The sequence below is a fragment of the Enoplosus armatus genome, chromosome 4 (genome assembly GCF_043641665.1).
Source record: "Enoplosus armatus isolate fEnoArm2 chromosome 4, fEnoArm2.hap1, whole genome shotgun sequence".
Classification (NCBI taxonomy): domain Eukaryota; kingdom Metazoa; phylum Chordata; class Actinopteri; order Centrarchiformes; family Enoplosidae; genus Enoplosus; species Enoplosus armatus.
The window spans coordinates 20,652,637-20,675,382 of NC_092183.1; the positions used below are offsets into that span (position 1 = coordinate 20,652,637).

Below are 22,746 nucleotides of genomic sequence, written 5' to 3' on the forward strand. Positions count from 1 at the left end.
GTGCGGATCCAAACAGCCCTCCACCTCACTGAGCAGACCACAAACAGACTTACTGACAGCTCAGAGAGAGCCACAGCAATCTCTAAAAGTGATGTTAAATATGTGTGCTTTTGGGTTTATAAGTTTTGTTAGTCAGGCCTAGTACATATTAAAATCCTGTTTGTGTGCGAGAAAGGAGTCCTACTTCCTCTCCTGCACTGAATTCCTATAAAGACAATCAATGACCTGTCCATAACAATGTAACACTGACGACGCTAAAGCATCAGCATACGCTTTAACTACCTGTGAAAATGTCACAGCAACAAATTTGAGTTTGTCACATCTGTAAACTGGAGTATGAAAATAGCATCACCCCAACAACAAACCACTACTACCAACTTCTGGGGACTCATCTAATCTCATGCTGTTTACCCCAGATCAGTGATGTCCATCTGACTGAGTGGACAGCCCTGATCAACTCCAGGAACAATCAATTATGAATGCAGTCAGATCCCCGAGGTGATTACTGACTACTCTCCTCTGACCTCCAGTGAAGTCAGCAGACGGTCTCTCCCGGCCGTCTGAGCCCGACTACAGCGGTCGGTCAAACTGCCGACATGACGACAGCTGGCACGACACATCTACTTAAAGCGTCTTTCACACTTAGTTCCCGGTAAATTACTGGGACAACCTTTCGGGCACCGCTAGTGAGTCTCACTATTCACACATGCGGCTACATTCAGGAACATTTCTGTCTTGCGCCTTTTCACACATGCCATGGGGATGCCGGAATAGATGGGGCAAGGGATGGTCCAACTGCCATAAAACTCAACGGAAGAAGAAGATGGGGCAAGGCTGGATGTACGTGTACGCGCCGGAAGTCGTCTCATATTATTTTCAGGAACATGGCGGGCGAGGAGCTGTTTTTTGTCCGGTGCCAATGTTCTTGTAATGTATTTAATACATCATTGGCAAGGCAACCGTAAACAAGTCGCGGATTCAAATACATGAAAGCGTCTTGAGGTGAGAAATTGGCGATACATATTCCTCTAAATATCCATCCCTGCTCCCATTCACACATGACCCCATGCAGGAAATGTTCCTGAACATGTCAGGGACACACTGCACTGACACTTGAGTGGTGGGAGCTATGGCGTAACACAAACATGTGCTGTATGTAAGCATACACATGCACATATGTAAAGATGCAAACTGCAACACTCACACAACAGTGTAAGGACACATGCAAGTCGATACACATATATGGACAAGAACATGTACACAAATACACTGAACATGTGTGTAGAGGGGATCTAGTCTAGAGGCTTATATTGCACAAAACGTCTACATAAATCTGCCCTCACATGAAAATACCCTCAGGACACACAAGAAGCACATGCTTGCTTTGTCATGCACGGGACAGTCCAACAATCAGAGCAAGTGATGCAGTTGCTGACAATGATAATGCACTTTCACTCTGCTGTCAGCGAGTCTCCCGGAGCCATCTTTACAGAGATTTCCCAGCGAAGATGGTGTTACGTAACAGCGGCCATGGACCCTGCTGTTCATATCACTAATGCCTCACACTGTGATGGGGTCACGTGCTTTATCCAGGCCACATCCAGGCGCCAGCAGCAGCAGTGTTCCAGCTGTTACTACAGCCTAGCTTCAGTCACTCAGGACCATGCTGAGCCATGCTCCTCTCGCACTGCTACATGCCCTCCACTGAGCAGCCATGTTCGGCGCCTCAGCACTCCCCCCTTTCCCTTTAGTCTCTCTAACATCAGCACTGGAGACAGCGCTTCATACTAACAAGACTATTCAACTTATCCACCAAGCCATTTACACACTACACATACAGGAGACACTGACGCATTCTTTTGCAATGTCAACTGGGCAATTCCAATTGTTGCCAACCGCTAGCTGTGTACATCATCTGCATTGGCCAAAAGGTTGCTAATTGTGTCACCACTGTTGCAAACAACACATGCTGCACAATGTTGCACAGGGTGTTTTTATATAGACCTGAACAAACCAACTTCAGACGGAACTTGCTAATTACTCTTAGCACTAGCACCACCACAACAACACATGAGGTTTATCTTTTAGCATTTATTCTAATCTGCTTCGTAGCGTCAGCACCAAACTCATACACCAGCATGGCGATTTTAGCTTATCACAGATACGATCAGCATGGTCAGTATCTGTGTTCAAGGTACAGTAGCAGTACAGTAATGTCAAAGATATGTTTACTGCTATAATTCATAATTTTATACCAACAGTCGGATCAAATGTCTACCAGTATGTGAAAGGGGACAGAATTATCACCCGGTCCCTCTCACTTCTACTGAGCATTTTAGCGCCTTTCAGCTCATTGTTTTAGTTGTACAGCCCACAACTTTACAGCCTTATTTCCAGACGCAGCAGGTTGCTGTTTTCAGAAAATAAAACCCCAACTCTGATTAATCCCCTGTACACTACCTGCCCAGCACAATGGCAGACAGACAAAGTGAGTGACTAGCTGGTGAAGACAGTGGAGCATTTAGCAACTAAAGAGCCAGATATTTCCCTCAGGAGTTGCGGAAGACCAAAACAGAGCTAAATACTAAGGTTGCTCTGTTATCTGGTGGGTGTGTAAATAGGAAACTGTTTGCTAACAAGCTCGCCATATTAACTTAAAAGGCGATAATATGTCAGTGTGCTGTGTTCACATCTTGTAGCCAAAAAAAACAGCAATGTAAGTTTAAATGTAGCGCTCGTAAATATTGCATGAAAAATATCTGATCTGTTTTTAGGCAAAAAAAAAAAAAAAACATCCAATACATCAATATACTTTTATATGATATATTTTTTAAAACTCTCAAATATCACACTTCAAAAATCCAGCGTCATTGGGTCTTCTTCATATACCATATGGGCAAATACCAGATGGCTTCATTATAGTTTAAAATCAGTGAGCAGACGTTTTTTTTTTTTAATTCAGTATCGTTTTCTGTGACTGAAAACAAAATGTCTGAACTCCCGATGCAGTAAACCCCGTGATGGGGTTTTGGTGCTACCAGAAGGAGGAAATAAACACGAAGAATTTTATGCAAATATTATTTGACCCAGGGCTGGATTTAAAAAAATGCTCTTCCTCCCTCCTTGAACTCCCCCCACCACCAACACCACCCTCCCACCTCCTCTCTTGCAATCAACTCATTGCAGAGCAAACAAATTTAGGTTAGAAATATGAAAAAACGTCTCCTGTGCATAGTGAAGATAAAAGTCACTTGCTGGCAGCTCAGGGATAGCCAGTGAAATGATGAATGGCCATGTCTGCTTGTCAAGGTGGGCAGGAGGAGCTACAGTATGAATGGGAGATTGTCGTCGGAGTACTCTCTCATATCCGAGGTGTGGGTCGAGACAGACAGCCCTAATTATGGAAGCTCTTCAAATGGGAGGCATGACCTTGGGAGGCAGCAGAAACATCCATACCTGAGCACACATGCACATATAAACAACATATTTTTTGCTCAGTGAAAATCACAGTTCAGCCTTCACTGTTTATTCCCGGGCCACCCTCTGCTCTCATGACTGCCACCTATAGGATCCCTGCAAACTGAGCTCTGTAGCTGATGACACAACATACAGAAACACTTACATCCTTTACATGTCTATTAATGCCCTCTGCAACCCACAGTGTCAATTTACAATGCACACACACACACACACACACACACACACACACACACTCAAGGACACCTTTTTGATATGAGGGGAAAAAAAACACCAACCATACAGTATCAGCTGTTGTCATTGATAACAGTCCACACTGGTGTACAACATTGATGGATAATCCGCACATATGATTGACAAAATCCACGCAAACTATTTGATCAGTATCAGATGACTGCTGTCTACCAATTAGCATTCATATCTCTATTTCATTAATATAACTTCATTTGCCCTAATGATTTTTCTCAACTAAAAACCAACACAGCTCCTCTGCATGTAGACTCTACCGAAAGCGTCCAGAGAGCGCCTTCTGACAGGCATGGCAATGACAACCGGAACCAACGTCAAACCCCAAAAAAATCATGTTATATCACCCACAGACAATAAACACACTGCTCCTGCTCTGCCGACTAAAGATTTAGTTCATTTTTAAACATACTGCTCCTGCTCTGCTGACTGCAGCCTGTTTTCAGTCAGGACGAGAAACTCAACAATATCACAATATGACAGTGAGTCCTCACTGCATGCAAATGATGTGCAATGTCCTCTGGCTCTTCTCACTGATGTCTAACCTGGATAGTCTGCACTCCTGTGCAGAACAGCTCAAAGCAGGCTGATCCAAGAAATGCACACAAGGGTAGGGGGGCTACATGTGTATGATAAGCAGGAGAGTACATTTTTAATCACTGTAGCCGCTAAGAGTCCAAGACACAAGACATGTTATGATCATCCTTATCCGTCCGGCAGCGGCAGCAGCAGCACAGGGATCCTGCAGCAGAGGCAGCACAACAATCCCTTGCTCAGAAAAAAAAACACACACGGCTTGACAGCAGACAGTACGCGGCACAGTACCTTAGCAGCAGCGGTTAAAGGACCGATGCAGTTGCAGGTGTTTCCTGCTGTGCTGGGTGGGCAGAAAAGCAGCCAGCAGCAGGACCGGTACGGTGGCTATGGCAGCTCTGTAGCATAAAATGGTTCATCAATGCTCGGCAGAAAGAGGCACAGCCAGGCAAGCGCGCAGGGGGAGAGAGAGACAGAGAGAGAGACAGAGAGAGAGAGAGAGAGAGAGAGACAGCCAGCGAGCATCACTCAGCTCACACTACTGTGGCTGTGCAGCAGAGCACGCACATCAACACGCCCCCTTTCTCCCTCTCTCTCCCTCTCTCTCTCTCTCTCTCTCTCTCTCACTTTCTCACACACACACACACGCACACGCTTAGTCACACAGACACAGGCACGCAGGGGTGCAGAGGCAGTGCAGTGCGCAGCAGCACTGAGCAGCGCTCCCTCTCCAGGATGTCTGTCGTCTTCCTTAATCAGAGTGGGTCGTTCTCGGTCTTATTCTCAGCAGTCACAGGCGATCCTGTCAGTAACCCCTTCCAGCCACGTGCTCCATCGTACCGCCTGCCCACCTAACCGCCACTGATGAGCAGCCACGATTGAAGCCGGCAAGGTCATTTGAGGTTCTCTGGCGGTCCCCCCCCCCCCCCCTTGGTCTTTGCTCGCTGTTTTGTTGCAGTGCTTCTGAGCTTCTTTTTTTTTTTGTTTTTTTTTTTGCAAGCTGATACAGGGACTCTGCCTCGCCTCGTCACGGGTCATTATGCCACAGAGGCTCCCCAGAGGCTCAGCTTGACAAACCCTCACTCACTGAATGGTGGGCCAGACCAATCAGCTATCACAAACCGCAGCAACACCATTACCATCCAATCACAGGTCGGGAAATCAAGTGCAGAAGGGTATTAAAGGGGATTATTTGGGCCATCCTGGGGGTTTTTTTTTTTTTCACTACAGGGAGATGTGGAGGAGAACGTGTGCAGTATGGCTGCCCTCTGTGGCGGACAGTGGTGCTGCACTCTGTTGTGGGAAAAGGAGAGAGGAGGAGCAGGGCCCAAAACAGATATGCTTTACCCAGCTTGGATGCCTAGCAACCACAGCAGCTCCTTACCTCTGTTTAGAGCCTTCCCTCCCCCTCCAGCGGGACCCTCTCTGCAATCCCAATTGAGAGCTTATATTGCACAGCGGCTGTTTAACACTCAAGGCACCACAACGTCACACACAATTGATGTCAAATGTTCCCGCCCATGTCCTCTACCTGGTGTGTAAACACTAAAGGGGGAGGTGCTGAGCTCTGACAAGGAGCAGGAAGCACACCTGATGTTTTCACTATAACATCAGCTGCTATGGGCAACTGCACTGTAGATTAGAGCTCCGCTAGGACCATTACTAAATCAACTAAAACCATAACACAGCAGGATTAAAAGCACTGAGAACTGCAAGCCTTATACTTCTTTGATCATTTTTTTTTATCAAGGAAACTGCTCGTGAATCGGTTTCTATTATTTATGAATGGAGATGTAATAAATGACCTTCAAATGTCTGATTTGACGCGTCTCCATGAAGGAGGACAATGCAGTCCTTTATTTCCAGGTTTATTGTATTTTCTCTCCCATGACACGTCAAAGCTGCACAGGGCAAACACTGTAGCTATGTGAAAAATAAACCATTTGTTTAAAGTCATTCATTGTTAAGGTCAAGCTGCAAATCATGCCTGCACTAAATGGGATACAGGCATTTTCTGACTGTTCACCAAGGAGGACAAAGCTATGCTAAGGTGCATCTGCTGGTCTGCTGCTGGTCTTGTATTACTTTGTTTTATTTTTCAAATAATGATTCAGAGGACGCCTGCCTACCTTAGGATGTTAAAGGGAACCAAACCTGTTCGGACAGCTGTCAAAGGATGTCAGAAGGAAGACCGGCGGCTCCGGGCCCTCCTTAACTCAGCTGCCTGAGACATGTTTGGAGGTGTGAACAACTGTTTTGACATTACCTTTTGTGAAGGGTTCTGCGGATTAACAAAAAAACTGCGTGAGGTGCAACAACAACATCACGAAGAAGAAGACAGCTTGTATATCGAGAGGCAGCTAATAAAAACAACGCAGATGTTTTGGGGTCAAATATATATAATACATAATATATATATCATAATTTGCATATAATGACAGAGGCTGTCATTGTTAACATAAAAATAGTCCGATTACTAAAATCTCAATGATATAATGAAATGCATCTTATATCTATATAAAAAATCCTGCCGAGTTCATCACATCACATCCTCTTCCCCATTCCAAAGCGTGGCTACAGACCAGCGGCACTGACTTCAGTCATAATGAAGTTCCTTGTACAGCAGGTCTTGTCCTGCCTCCTGCTGTTTGCCTGCAGAGTGAACCACTTTGATGCTGTCCAAATCCTGTCTGAGGACTTCAAAACAAGCATCCGTGAGCAAGGCGAGTCTGCTGAAATGACGCTGCTACTCTCTACCTGCCAGGGGCGTCACACTCCCCTCTCCCATTGTCCCTATAAGCAAATGACTGCCCCTCCGGCAATCTACAGTAAACATCATGGGATGTAATCAACACCAAACTGAGGACGCTGCTCCGGTGTCAGCTACATGTGTCACAACATAATACCAGTCAAACTGTATCGTTTTCTTTGCATCCTCTAGCTGATGAGGACAGTAAATTGCTTTCCATCAGTACTGGCTCAAAACCAGAGGAAGGAGACACAGAAACTTCACTGGAGAAGGTGGTTCCAGTGCATCACTGGCCAAACACAAAAACACACACCACCCTGTGATGACAGATTGACTGTTAATCTGCACATGGACACTGATATAAGACACTCAGGCTATTTACAAACCCAGCTGCATTTAGCACAACTGCGGTCATTATGTATCATAGGATCGCTGCACTACCGATGCTTAAAACAGCCATTTTAAATCAGGTGTGTTCTCTTAAATTGACTCTTAATTGTGAATCTATTGTGCACAGGACTGCACGACCGGTAGTTCAATGCCAAAACCATTACTGTTAAGACAAAAGCATTTTTTACACTTGAGCAGCTCTTCAGCTTCTTGTCTGTCCTTGTGGTGCATCACATTTACTTTCTATGAATCCCTGACATTTACGTTTAACCCTCGTATTGCAGTTACAAAGTTGCTTAAAACTGACAAGATCACTAAATAAGTAAGCAGGTTTTCCACAAATCGAAAAATACACATTTAGGTGTGGGTACCTACTATGACAGACAAACGCAAAACATGTAGAAAAACAGCAATGAATGTGTTGACACTGCATATTTTATGCTTTAGTTAGTAAAATGCATATTACATAATGGCACGTTGGGTAATCTCTTTATAAACAAGCAAACACCACTAATGATAAAGCTTTACCATATCTCGTTTGTTTGGTAGCTAAATCATGTGCATAAGAGATGAAAGTACAATCAGTGAGTGCCACATATGGTTGCATTTGTTAATGATGAGCCTTGGTGACAGTAAAGAGCCTTGGCTGAGGAGTGCAGGGTGAGGTCAGATTATGGCTGCAGGCAACAACAAGTGCTGAGGCTGCCAGTGTCCAGACACGGCCGAACCAAAGCTTATTCATCGAAAGCTTTACAAACAACACAACACGCTCACCTTATCTGCGCCTCTCATCCGGCTGTTCTTCTTTGCCGTGGCTGACCTTTGTCTCTGGCTCCACCCTACTTCCCTCTGAGACTGTTTCAGGAGTTTCTCCACCTTGCAAGTCTTCTGACAACCCATTGTCCCCTGGCATGGAAAAATCAGATGTCAAGTTAAGCCACGCATCAATCACATTACATCCCAATGATACGTTTCCTGTTTTGTTACAAGCAATAACCTACCATGACAGAATGGCTTGCATGCTTCCCCAAACGCTTGTCATGGTCAGCAGTGCCGGGTGATGTCATAACTCCAGCATGTTCAGATTATAAATATCTGTATTCAGCAGAGTTACATAATAATGGATGTTGGATTACTGTCAGTACACACAGACAAAAAAGACAGCGCAGCTGCCACAGGAAATACATAAAAGTATGAAACCATGCAAAATTACATTTTGGGGATTTAAAGAGCTGCATGTCAGAAATGTACTGTATGTTGTTTCTTCTGACAGCATCTTATTTTGTTTGTTTTTGTTGATGAAATTGAAGAGATTATTATATCACATGCATGTGGAAAAGTAAATAGTTTTAAACAGTGTCACTGTAGAAATCATGAAAAAAATGTAGGTTTTATTTTGCTTTGTTAAATCTATAAGTTTTTTTCTAATTCATGGCTGGTTAAGAACCATGGTGTTTAAAGGTAAGAAGACTTTTAGTTTGAGTCTAAAGAAGTCTTTTAGACATGGCGATTCACAGTAACTGTGGGCTGTAATGAGACTACAGACTATAACACTCTATACAAAATCCAGTATATTTGTTTAATATTTGACTACCACCCACCTCTGATGCAAGATAAGTCAGCCTCCAGCAGAAACGAGGCTGCAATTAAAACATCCAGCGGTCCGGTCATCAGTTACAGCGCAGTTTCTACTGGGTCATCCAGGCCAGCGTGCTCCAAAACGACTCCAGAAGAGACTAATAGCTCTTGGATTTTCCTTCCCTGTCAGCTCCGATTCCAGTGAGACCAAGCACTCTCTTGTAGTGTGCAATTCACTCTTACCGTTTTAAGAGCAGTGACATATCTCATACAGTTCACACGGTAACAGAAAGATCTTTCTACAGCACGATGAGAGTCGCTTCTACTCGGGCGCACAAGGAACGTGGCGCCTCCTGCATCACTTTGAGAGACGGCGCTGTTTTCCTCTCATAGGTCAGGTGAATCTTTGGTGCCTGTTTAGTCATTCAAAACAGCCCTCTGTATTTCATTATGTCAGAGTTTCAGGCAGTTTTTTTTTTAATATAGGAAGGCCTAGAAGGTTACATCTGCACATACATGAGGAGTTTTTATTATCATTTGGGATCCAGTAAGAATGTAACAGTGGATGCACAGTGACAGATTTCACTTGCCAAATAAGTAGCGCAGGTTTACTGGCTTGGGTGCCCTGATTGCCGCTGGTGCCAGTCCATGAGAGATATGAACCACAGATGGATAGAGTAGATAAAAAAAAAACTGTATTCAAGTTTAAGTACTGACAGTTTGTAAAACAAGTAACTCTAGGAGAAGTAAAAGTAGTCATCAAAGTGACTACTCATTCAGAGTACAACAGTATCTACTGATAAATGACTTGAGTAGCAAGTAATTTCATAAGTCAAAGAAAGAAGAAATAAAAATACTTCTTTTACTTCATGTGGATATGACGGACATCATTTCAATCACAGCTGGTCTTCCTCGGGTAAAGCTGAAGAGGCGAGCATACATCTGTGTTTATGGTCAGTTTGTGATGAAATGTCATGTCATCACCTCCTGATTGGACAATCTGCTACACAAACACCAGGACACACTACTCACGAAGTGTGATCGCAGGATCCCCATGTGAACATTAAAGTACAATTTAATTACATTCTGGGATTGTTGTCTCGTATATTACAATTTAGCAAATAAATGAGCAAATCAGACATGCATGGACCATGTCTATTAGATTATAAAGTAAACCGTGTCCTTAAACTTTGGTTTCCAGTATAGTTCCACTTCCCATCACACAAACTCAAATCTGTCCAATATCATACCATTACATTGCATATTAAATGCAGTTGTGTTAACGTCTTCACTTTTGCCTGAGGAAGAGCATCTGTGGTTGAAGTGTTGCATCAGTCACGCCTAACTCAATTAAAGGTTGCAGGTCTTGATCGTTAGCTCGCTACTTGTCTGTCTCTCGCCATCAGGCTGCATAAACGACTCAAACGGTGAACGCAGTCGCAGAGACGCGCAATGTCAGCTCGACAGACGGCAGGAGCGGTAACGTGTGCGTCAAAGTTATTGGCATTAACACAACAGACACAGCTTGCTGCTCTCTGTCAGCTCCGTGTCCGCACGGTTCTCTGATGCACTGTGACCTCAGACCAGCGTGCACAACAACCGGAGCTCGCTGTATTCTACGCTGCAGCTGCCAAACTTTCCGACAGTTACGAAAGAAAAAGTGAGGCCAGCTAACCCTGTAGATGTGTGCTGGGTCTGAGTCAACAGTACCACGGCCCAGCACTACCCTGTTCCTGTACAAACCATTAATGGCAGCATAGAAGGGTCAAGGAGCTGTTAAAGGTACCCTGTGGAGGGTCTGACCTCTAGTAGCGCTAAGGAACAGTTTTTCCATGAGTGGGTCCCATCGATGTAGGTGGGCCCCTGTTTTGTTTGTCTCGTGCGCAGCCCTGTCAGTGGCTTAACACTAGTAGCAGCCTCAGCTATGTTTCACTCGTTTGGGCCCCGTCCTCCCAAAGTTCCCCCACGACTGACGTGCAACGATTGAATAATTCACCCATTTTTTTATAATGGGCACTCAAGCAGGACAGGACTACCTCAGACTGAATCGACTGTAAGTCTTTTAACACATTCTTAGCAGAAATAAAGTTAATAACAATAATATTATTTTAAAAATAAACTACTTGTTTAGGTGGCGGTGACTTCTCTATCTCCCCCTCTGTCTCTCGCTCTCCTTTTCGCGGCTCCAGGCCTGTAATGAGCTGTCCATGGTGCTAAGAGAGCATGAAGCACAATTCATTGTAAACTACCAGTAGTGTCTCATTTCAAAGCAAATAAGTCATTGTTTCAGTTTTGAATTAAAGGAATTGTTTGTTAAGCTGTCCATGATGCTGAAAGTGCACATAATACATTTAAGTTGAAGTCCAAAAAATATACTATCATTTATTTATGCAAACCAACTTGAATGCTCACTTTTTTTCTCTCTTTTATGTTTTTTTTTTTCAAATTAGCTCTTGAAACGAGCCCCCAGATGCTTAAGGCCACCACTGCTTCACACTATTACACTGATCTACAGGTGGAGCTAATGTGTCAAGAAATACAGCAATGCTAGAAAAAAGAAAAAGGCGGGGGAAGGTTTGCACACATGAAGCACCAGAAATCCCCTTGGTCGAGCAGAAGGTTTGAATTGTCGTATGTTGTATGAGTAAATGCAAGCAGCCATAAGAGAGGTGGAGCGGTATGTGAGGGAAACGAGGGTGGGGAGAAGGACCCGAAGGCTTAATATAGTGGTAAGATTCGAGGCAAAGGGGGGAGTAAAGAAAGCTCCACAAACAAAAATCATTAGAGGGCAAGTTGTAGAAGTGAAACATGCGAGTGTTGGGAGATGGAAACTGGCTAATAGTGTGTAATACTGAAGTACAGATGGAGAAGACAAAGAAAATGATTTGTATTGGAAAAGTCAAAGTAGCCAAAGTAGTAAGAGTGGGGGAGCAGAGGTTGTGTGGTGGTGATTTCCAGAGGGTGCAGGTTAGTTCAGTTAAAAGTGCTCAAAGAATGACAAGGCGAGTCGAGGAAAAGGAGACTGAAACTGAAAGAGTTTGAGACAAACATACTTGTGAAATACAGCGTAAGAGGCCGACACAGCGATATCAGATGGTGCATGGAGCACAGCCTACCTACTAATATGGACATAGAAACATTTGATAATAAGACAAGATATAATATCAGCTGCATTAGTCCATTCCAGCCAAAATAAAGAGGAAAGCAGTACCATGGTGGGATAACAAATATAAAGTAGCAGTGAGCGTTTGAAATGAAGCATTTCAACTAGTGATAAGGACACACGATGTCCAGTGTATGATTCAGTACAAACTAGCTCAGGCAGTAAGTAGTAAGAAGGATAATAAGACAGGCCGTACTGGAGAAAGTACTGGGAATCAATTGGGAACACTACCCAGGTGAGGTGTGGGGGATGATTGGTGATGAAGTAGCAGGAACCAAAAAGGAAAAGGCTGAGTTAATGGCAAATACTTTTGTTGCAGTACACAGTTCCAATAATTTGTCTGGGGAGGGAAGAAGAGGCAGAGAGAAATCTAAATCTGAAAACCAGAAAGAATAGTGTCGAGGATTAACAAAACGTCCGATTTAGCATGGGAGAATTAAAGAAGGCACTGACTAAAACTGGGAAGACTGCAACGGGGAAAGATGAAATATGCTGCATCATGTTGAAACATTTAAAAATGGAGGGACTGAAGAAGTCATTGCTATTGTTATAATAACGTATGGGAAGAAGGAAGACTCCCAGTGAGCTGGAAAGAAGCAAAAATTATTGTGATAAGGAAACCTGGGAAAGATGATGGTAAGCCGGCAAACTATAGACCTATATAATCACATGTCTGTAAATTGAATGGAGACTAATGGTCGTCTAGGAGAGGTATGGTGGCTACGTACCAAAGCGGGATTTTGCATATGAAGGGGCACCGTGGAGCCAATGTTGTGTCTGGATGAGATAAGAAAAGCTCATGTAAATAAAGAGACGGTGGCTGCTGTGTTTTTTAATCTTGAAAAAGGTTGATTTTTTTTGAAATGCTGACGTTAGAGAGAGGGGTCGCTGATCAAATTACACTTAATGGGAGTCAAAGTTGTTCAGTTGTGTTATGGACTTACTTAGTGGAAGAAGTATTCAGGTTAGAAAAGGGTCACAACTATCAAATACACTTGTTGTAGGGGGAGTGCAGTAAATCCCACTCAGGTACATCAGATCACACAAATCCTTTAAATAAAGCTGGACGGGTGGAAGATTAGTGACTACACCGCTGTACTACACTTGTACTATAACAGAACTGTGCTTCAAAGAACATTTTTGACACATGGAAAGTATAAATATCACTCAGTGAATTCTTATAGTAAGCCCACCTGCCTCACATACACTCAGTTGGTTTGTTTAAATTGTCTTTTTGATCATTCTCTATTCAAACAGACTACCGACTCACAGTTGGCGCACTCTCACGGGCTACAGTATGGAACATGGTGTACACTTATGAATGACATCATAATAATATTATTCAAATCAAAAATACATGAATTAGAATAAAAACCCTCCATGTCTCTCGGAATATTATTCCTATACATTTGTTCTCGTTTACCAGAGCGTCAACACCTACAGCTTGCCACAGAAATGACTCATCCAAATAAACTGCTGTGTCCAAGTTTAATCACAGTCCGTAATATCACTCGTCTTGACATCGAGGATGTCTCGCTCAGTGACCTGAAAGCGTCCTCGTGCAGATTTTAAGGACATTCACTGGCATTTGACTCTAAGTGCACCTCTGAAGTTTCCTTTGATCTAATTCAAAGAGAGAAAAGAACTTGTCCTCAGGGGACCTACTTCCACTTTCTTGACTAATCTTGTTTGGTTGATTACACGGAAGTCAAGCGCTTTGTGCAAAGTGCTCATTACTCCTGAAGTAAACAGCATCCTCTGTTTCTTTCTGTTTTCCTGTAAACAAATCCAAATGTTTGGAGTGTTAAAATAACCTGACAAATTCAGGGGTGTTTGCAATCTAAAAAATGTGGAGTGGTCCTATAATTACGACTAATAAGTTCGACTTCATCACCTTCAATATATGAACAAACAATACATTCTGCAAGGACTTTTTACTCTTTATTTATGATTGAATTATTCCTCAATACAAAATACAGGACATAACTTAAAATCAAATGTATCAAAATGAAAACGTGTGCTCTTGAAATAACTTCATCCAGAAGTCCTATGTTGCAGCGTGACTTTTTTCACAATTAATATTTCAGTCATCACACATGACAATCATGATAAACACAATGCAATAAGTGAAATTTTCATATTAAATGTCAAGAAGGCACTTTCGTGAGGTTGCTGATTTAGAGTTGTTGAATGAAGTGATGAATTCCATTCAACTGATTCTTCTGATTGAGACGCAGTTAACTAGGAATGCTTACAGTGTATATCTTTTTTTTTTTCTTTCTTTTTTTTTTTTTTACATTTTTCTATTTCTAAGACTCTGGAGCTGTAGTACTTTTACATTCAATACACATGAATTACAGTAAATATACAAAATGACAAGAGAACATAAGGAGCCTACACATGTAAACACAAATTATACAACCAATTTATGACGAGAATTACAATTGTCACAATATGTTTTGAATATTAAAGCAACAGTCTGACATGTTGGGAAAAAAAACACTTATTCACTCTCTTGGCAAGAGTAAGATGAGGAGATTGATACCACTCTCATGTCTATACGCTAAATATGAAGCTGCAAGCTTAGCACAAAGACTGGACATAAAGGGAAACAGTTACCCTGGTTCTGTCCAAAGGTAACAAAATAAAAAAGCCTAGCACCATCTCTAAGGCCAACAGACTACCACATTACATCTTGATTGTTTAATCCTTATCCAAACAGAAGTGTAAAAATGACCCATTGTGGCTTTATGAGGGGTTATGTGCTGGGAGCAGTGACTTCCTGGAGCCTCCGCTAGTTACCTGGCAACCTCACAATGACAACAACACAGGAAGTCACTGCACCCGGCCAAGAAATAGTTCATGACACGTAACCCTGTTAAACCTTAACGTGTCATTGTTGTTAACTTTGGACAGAGCCAGGCTAGCTGTTTTTCTGTCTCCATCCTTTGTGCTAAGCTAAGCTATCCGGTTACTGGTGATAGCTTCATATTTACCATTCAGACATGAGAGCGGTATCAGTCTTCTCATCTAACGCTTGGCAAGAAGGCAAAAAAGCTCCCACAATGGCAAACTATTCTTTTAAAGTCATTAGACACGTCCGAAAGTGATACCCAACATGAAAAAAATGGCAGCAATACAGAAGGTACAGCAGTGTATAAATCTGATGTGCTGTCATTGTTCATCACTGCTAAGGGGAAGGGATATGTGCTGACAGGGCGCTTTATGCTAGCTGTATAGAACTGCTCCAGAAACAGCGTATCATGAGGTCTGGTGTTACTGGTGCAAAGTGGATCACACACAGTGTACTTATTTCACTGTGGACAAGAAATCCTCTCTGTAATGCTGTTGGGTAGTGAATGACTTGTTATGACTTGTCTTATTATAAAGCTGTTAATCAAGTTTCATCACTACAGGAGCTGGCTACAGCTGACTGCTGTGACGTTGTGAACCGTGAAATCCATCACTCAAAGACTCCAACTATAATGATGAGTAAAAGGAGGAAACCTGCGACCCCACACGTGGCAAGGCAGAGACGTTTCTGTCAAAAACAAAAGAACAGAGGAGTCACGAGTGTTGCTTGTGAAGAACTGCATTAGAAATCCTTTAAACCACCCAATCCTTTAAACGACTACTTGAATGAATGAGTTCAGGGATATAAAGGTGGATGGATGGGTGTTGTGTTTGAGGAATGGAAGTGTTACCTCAGGTAGTAGTTCTCATACAGGGGGTTTGGTTAGTCCAACAGACAGGCCAACGATTAGTGCAATGACAGCAAGCAGGATCAACAGAGCAAAGGCAAGGATAATGTATTTCTGCCAAGTGAAGAAGAGGTTGTTATTTGAACTTGAACTAAAGGTAGGGTATAAACAGTTTCAAATGGTAGTTTGACATCTTGTATAATTGACATTTGTAGTTTAGCAACACTTATTTAGAAAGGAACACATACCCTCCGGGATTTCTTCTGGTATCTCACAGCTTTTTTGGTCTCTTCCTTTGCACTACAAATGTATTCGGCTGCATTGAAGACGTTCTTCTCAATGTTGTTAACCATATCCCCCTGTAAGTGAGAGAATCAGAAGGCTTTGAATTATTGCATTTTGTCTTGGTAGTGTTGGCAAAGAAACACAGTGGTGCACTTACTCCACACTGTGAGGAACTATCACAAAGTAGATACTACTAAGACTACATTTGGCAGGTTTCTTATTGGTAAAGATTTAGCTGTTACCTGAGTTTCTACCAGCATTGCCATGTCCATGAACATCGCATGGAGCTCTCTGATGCTCGACTCCAGGCGCATGATGTCCTGGTGTCGAGACTCTATCTCATTTAGCGCCTGACGTGTGATCTGGGAATCAGAAATGATCTGAGGGAGAAAGATAGAGAGACGAGGTAAAATAATTCCTCCTGTCTGGCAGCACACTACCCCACCCCACCCCAGATGATTTACTTCTCCTCCACCACTAGATGGCAGTAATTGCTTTTAACCCTGCAATAACAACATACTGCTCAGTAAAGCACGAGACAACTTACATCAGATGTGAATATTGAGGGATTTCCACTTTCTAACATGTCCTCTAGCTCTTCATTGGTGGTCACTCTTCCAGCTGAAATAATAAATAGCAGGCAATGATTATCCAGCAATGAATCGACCCTTCCTCCATTTGATTCATCACTAATGATGAAGACCACTAGTGGCAAGGAAAACATGGAGCCTGGGCTCCAGACATGCTGGCTCCTTTAACTGTGTAAAACGCAAAATAAGCCATGTTGTTGTTTTAATTCAGTTATTAAATGTAACAATTGATGATCATGGAGTCAGCACATGGGCATGCACTCACCCAGCCTTGAACTTTGTGAGTGGGTGAATGCACTTTACTGTGTAGTGCTGTGTCTTGTCTCAGCATGATGCACAAACCACCTTAATAAAATAAAAATAAAATCGTACAACTGTAGATGCAGGCCTTTCTATGCATACTGTAATTGGATGTATTTGTATTCTGGGAGCAGAAGGACAGAGAGCACAAAAACCTTGAATTCTCTTGTCTGTAATGACCTTTAAGCAAGACTGGATACTAGATCTAAAGATGTCCACCAGGACATGTTTTTAAATGAAGAAATTGTAGTCCCAAACCACCCAGAACCTGGTTCAGGGACATGATGCGGTTTCTGAAATTTGAGAAAATTAGGTATAATTTAAAGGCCTTGAGTGAGGATTTTATATATTTTTTTAAAAATCAGCATATATGACAGCTTATAAAAAGAAAATTGAGTCCTGAGATTTTTCAATAGGACACCACTCCTACTCATGCCCTTTCATTTTCACTCTGGACCTTTGATTCAGTATCTGGCATTAAAATATGGACGGCCAGTGGGCTGAGCGCTCTTTCCATTCTTGATAAGAGGGCTAGGCATGAGGTTATGGTTTAAACAGCTGTCTATGACTAAAAGATTGATTGACTGACGCACCCTGTTCGTCATCATTCTTGTAGCGTGCTTTAAAAACAACAAAAACATAACTCTGACATTTAATCGAGAAAACTCCCAAAGGAGTGAGTGTTGCACTAATGTCAGGAATGAAAACAACAAATGTCTGTGCTTTTCCCTGGTTCAGTATGTACTGGTGAGTGTTTAATCCCAGGATAATACATTTGTCTGGCAGTGCTGTGAAGCTGCTGTGTATACAGCCTGTTGTGAGAGGAGAAGAAGCCTCATTGTAGCTCTATCGATTGAGCTGACAGAAAAATAATGTCTGTGTTACCCACCCAGGGGACACTGCTACAAACACAATGCTGACTTTTCCACAAGTATTAAGAGATATATTGTGTTGTTTAATGAAACAACACATTGAGACTTCATCCCAAATGTGATATCCCCCTTTTGAAATAACTGATAATGTGTTAAAGTAACTGCGTTAATGTAAGGCACACTGAGGATCACTATTGAAGTGAGCAAGACTTTTGTTTACGTGTTTGAACGAAACGATTTGTGAGGAAGTTAGAGTGCTAAACATTGATAGCAAAACATTCTGCAAATCTCAGCGCAAACAGTTGTTAACAATACATTTAAAGGAGGACTGCTACATTAGATAATTTAATGTTTAAGATAAGATAATATAAGATAAGATAAGATAATCCTTTATTAATCCCTCAGCGGGGAAATGTGCATTGTTCCAGCAGCATACAGGATAGTGCAATAGAGACATAAGTAGAAGATCAAGATATAATAAATAAAAACAATAAAGACTGCCGTAACAAATCTACTAAGACTAAAAGAAAAACAAATTTATTATTGAAATTTTAATTATAGTCAGTTCCTGCTGAGGTTCAGGATATTCATGGACAAGGGCTGCACTTGTGACTAAGATTAGAAGTGTCTGAGGAACAAAGGAGCCCAGCAGCCCTCATAGACAAACACCCGCTGAAACTCTAAAAACAGAAAGCTTTCTCCTGTTGTATGTTGCATGTTGTGCAACACCCTCCCTGGAGAGACAGATCTCTGTGCAGGTGCTTACTGTATGTCGCACATCGTTTGCAATGGCTATTCCTCAGGGAGACAGAGCCAAACACAGCAAAACACACCACCATTACAACTCATCAAGCAAAAAGAGTCTCACTTCTGAATGATGTGCATTAATGGTGTAAGTCTACGACAGCACAGAGCAGGGTTGGTGCGGCCGTGTCAAAGACAGGTGAACTACTGTTACACGGGCCGCTGAGCCCTCTGCAGGTTTCCCGGGCAACACAAACACGGCGAGCCGTCTCCGGTATCAGGCTCTTCCGTCTGCAGTGTGGAGAACTAGAGCCTCTCATTAATGCTGGCCGCAGGGACTGTGGGAGACAGTCCTATTTTTTGCCTTTCGCTATAGTTTCGCGTTACTCATATGTGCATAATACAATGCACCTGATACACACCGTCTTTGTTTGTCACTGTAATTCTCAACAGAGATGACCCGAACATACTTAACATACATAAAATGGTGGAAAATATCAAGTCGTCTGCTTGCAAAGGCAAAACCATTTAACACAAGTTAAAACTAATAACCTTGTATGAATGCTAATACACCTACATACTTATTTACACTGTATATTGCATGTTTTTCATTATGTTACATCTCACATCGACTGCAGATTCTGTGCTACATACACTAATGCTGCTATTTTACACATCCTGTTAGGGCCCCACATTTACAGCACATTCTGTTCATTCTCATTCTGGTTTGTTAGTGCCTAACTAGTTACGTGTCTTTATATAACCGGTTGGTGCTCTATTGTATATCCTATTCTTTGATCAACCCTACTACTACAACAACTACTACTCATTTAAGTTCCATCAAAACTCACAAAACATTGAATATCTAGTGTTTGCTTTGGAGTTTGGTACGTGCAAAAGAGATCCTTGACATCTTGAAGGAAAAAAAAAAAATGCTGTCGTGCTGCTGGCGTGTGTTTATCAACAGTTAAGTTAGTGTCCAGAGAAGCAGAGAGGAAACCGGTGTGGTCTGTTTCCTGGATCCTGTCCTAACACAGCTTCAAGGGTTTATGTGTCACGCTTTTATCTCTTTATCTTGTGCTCACAAATCTTGAAGGTGTAACCAAATTCAAGCCATTGATGTGTTCAAAAATGTCTGTAGTAGCAATTTAAAAGCTTTAAATACTACTTTATCGTTGTGGCCCATAAATTCCTGGCCTCATGGGGGTCCATGATTTGTCACTTACTTATCTCCAGCTGTCTCTGGATCCTTCCTTTGCTTCTTTCCCGAAAAGACACTTGAGTCTCATTATACTGGGTCATGACCTCGACAAACTTCCTGGACAGCACTGTGTGCTGAGGACAAGCAAGAACACAAGGACAGATAGTGAGAATGTGGGCATTATGACTAAATACGCCACAAAGCAGTTCTGTACAAAATACTTAACATTGTTGGAATTAAAGTCACATAAAGTCACTTTTCTCTGTGAGGTTCAAAATTACACAAACAAAGAGATCAGGAAGAATCTATAATCTATATAAAGAATATATAATCTACAAAGACATATGGTAAAGTTGAGAATTTGATAGTAAATAATCATAAAGTTCCATATTTAGCTATAACTTGGGTAAATCTTTACAAAAACATTATCCCCATATCCTTCCTGACGTGTGTGTGTGTGTGTGTGTGTGTGAGGAGTTAGCCGTCCCAATCAGTTTCCTGACCTGTGTTTTCTGGATCCTGAAGTCGACAGAGGACCTGTTCGCTGCATCATCTTTGGGCATACTTTGCTCCATGGCTTCAGAGGGAGAGAGCCATGATACAACATTATAATACAGCAGCAGACAACATCAGCTTCTGTATGGTGTGGTCAAGAAATATCTAAGTGTGTTCAGCTCACATTTTAGTTTAGTTCGCACCACATTGGCATTCCCTTTGATATCGTTGGTCAGTGCGTCCAGTTGATCCTTTGTTCCTTCACACAAACACAAACAGGAAACACTTGATTTGCTGATGAGGACAAACAATGTCATCCATCCATCTCTCTCTCTCTCTCTCTCTCTCTCTTCTGTAAATATTGGATTTACTATAATTTCATCTTGTAACTTGGCAACAGCCCTGTGGCAATATTGCTGAGGTCACACAGCACAAAGCACAAGCCCTTGGTTTTCTTTCCCTGGTGACCATTTCCACGTCATGCATCTTATAAAACACTGGCTAATATGTTACGCCGAACACAATCACTGATGATGCCATGGCACTGTCTTGTGGTTCTTTGTCAGCTCACACACTGAACAAAGCCAAAGGGTACATCCAGCAGTAACACTGTGTTACATTCACAAATGTTGGTATCATATAGCTTTAAATCGTTAGGAATACTTTAGAACTGTATCTGCCTTGTTGGCTGCCTGCAAACATCTGCCAGTGACAGCATGTTTGAATCCCTGACTGTTAAAAGGGTCCTAACAGGACAAGTCAAAGTCCAAACTACAAAGGTTCGTGGGTTTGGGGGCAAAACGGAGCCGTTTCCTTCACAGGTTTCCGGCCAAGCAGCCATTCATTTACAATGAGGAGGGAAATGTAACAAAGGAAGTGAGACATTTGTTGCGTTTTCCCTCGGTGCCTCAAAAGTCAAACTCCAGCCGAGCAGCTCTCAAAAACAACCGAACTCACAAACGAACCCTTGAAACCTACAGACATCCCAATATATTCTTTTTTCAGAAAGACACACACTTACTGTCATCTGGGTGGGGTGCAGACAGGATCATGCTGTGCATCTTCCTCACCTCTTCCACCTGGTAGGCGATCTTATCAATGAGTCCTCTAACTTCTTCCACCTGAATCAATCGACAAATCAATCAATCAATCAATAACACAGCAGCATGTTGAATCCCCCCCCCCCCCCCCCCCAAAACCTGTTGCAGTGATACCCACCCTTCTGAAAAAGCTCTCCATGAAGCCATCTCTGTCCACTGCCACCGCAACATCCTCCTCTGCTTGTGTCCCACTCTGTACGGAAGACAAATGTGTTTGAGGGACTTCTCGTGTCACCTGTCGAGGTATACGCACAGATAAAGCAGGAGAAGACACCTACAGCAGTCAGCTCAGCCAGTCGATCCTTCATCACACCGATCGGCTCGTCTCCTGCCCAGATAATTCTACCAAAACGTCCGCCGGGTCATCCTGGAAGTCTCCATGTGCAGAGTGACATTGATGAGATGAGGAACACAGCAGGCCTCCGTCAACTGCGTTATTTAGACCACAGAAATAGGAAGAGGGGCGCGTCGGGTCCAAAAGTTTGAATTCTGTCAAAATACAGCTCTGAAAAGTAAAGTGCGAAGTCTAAAGTAATTGTGTTTCTGGTCTACTCTCTCGATATTCCTCACCGCACCGGCGCAAAAGACCGTAACAAATCCACAATGTCTCTTTCTCCGGGATACGCCTTTTCTCCCACCTCTCTCTCTCTCTCTCTCTCTCTCTCTCTCACTTTCTCAGGGGGGGGGGGAGAAACTAATCCACCCTCAATTAAATTTGATCGCATCATTGTGACAAACAAACTAAATGAATGTCGTGCAATTATATTTATAAGAAAAAGAAGGAAAGCTTTTAACCATTTAAAGCCACTACTAAGTGCCATCGTGACACAGCTCGTGGGTCATTTGTGGTTTCTTCTGTGAAAACCGCAGTTAATCAGATGATGACTTTTATTTTGACAGGTTTGAGAAATAATAGATAAGCACGGCTGGGTGGCCGCGGAACTACTGACCACGTGGCCACGCGATGGCGCTGTTTACTGTGATATGCACGCGAGTTGACCTTGGCAGCCTGTGACTGACCAGCAGTGCATCTCATGACTCCCCCACCTGTGGGTGTCCCCCAAACCGATCAGCATTTCGCCAACAAGACGAGACGCACATTAGATTCTTATGATATCTCTGCATGGGCTTTGGCTGTGAGGTACGATATTTTATTTAACAAATAACGTCCAATGGTTGAAATGTAATTAAAGAACCCATCAGGCTACTCGTAAAAAAATAAATAAATAGAATTAACCTTTTGTGAGTGACCTGATGGGTTTGGGAGTTGCAGATATTGCATCTGCGTGATTTCAGTGAACAAAAGCCTCCCATCCCACGG

General features: G+C 42.6%; 1 protein-coding gene across 1 annotated transcript; it reads right to left on the reverse strand.

Moving 5' to 3' along the window:
- Positions 1-15,612: 15,612 nt before the first annotated feature.
- On the reverse strand, positions 15,613-21,579 carry stx2b (syntaxin 2b). The gene is made up of 10 exons (XM_070903742.1): positions 21,544-21,579; positions 21,347-21,446; positions 20,510-20,584; positions 20,334-20,407; positions 19,856-19,964; positions 16,671-16,744; positions 16,366-16,503; positions 16,087-16,197; positions 15,842-15,952; positions 15,613-15,678 (listed from the first exon to the last, which is right to left on the reverse strand). Exons 1-9 carry the CDS (start codon positions 21,562-21,564, stop codon positions 15,857-15,859), a joined length of 798 nt encoding a protein of 265 aa, XP_070759843.1. The 5' UTR covers positions 21,565-21,579; the 3' UTR covers positions 15,613-15,678; positions 15,842-15,856.
- Between the last annotated feature and the right edge of the window lie 1,167 nt (positions 21,580-22,746).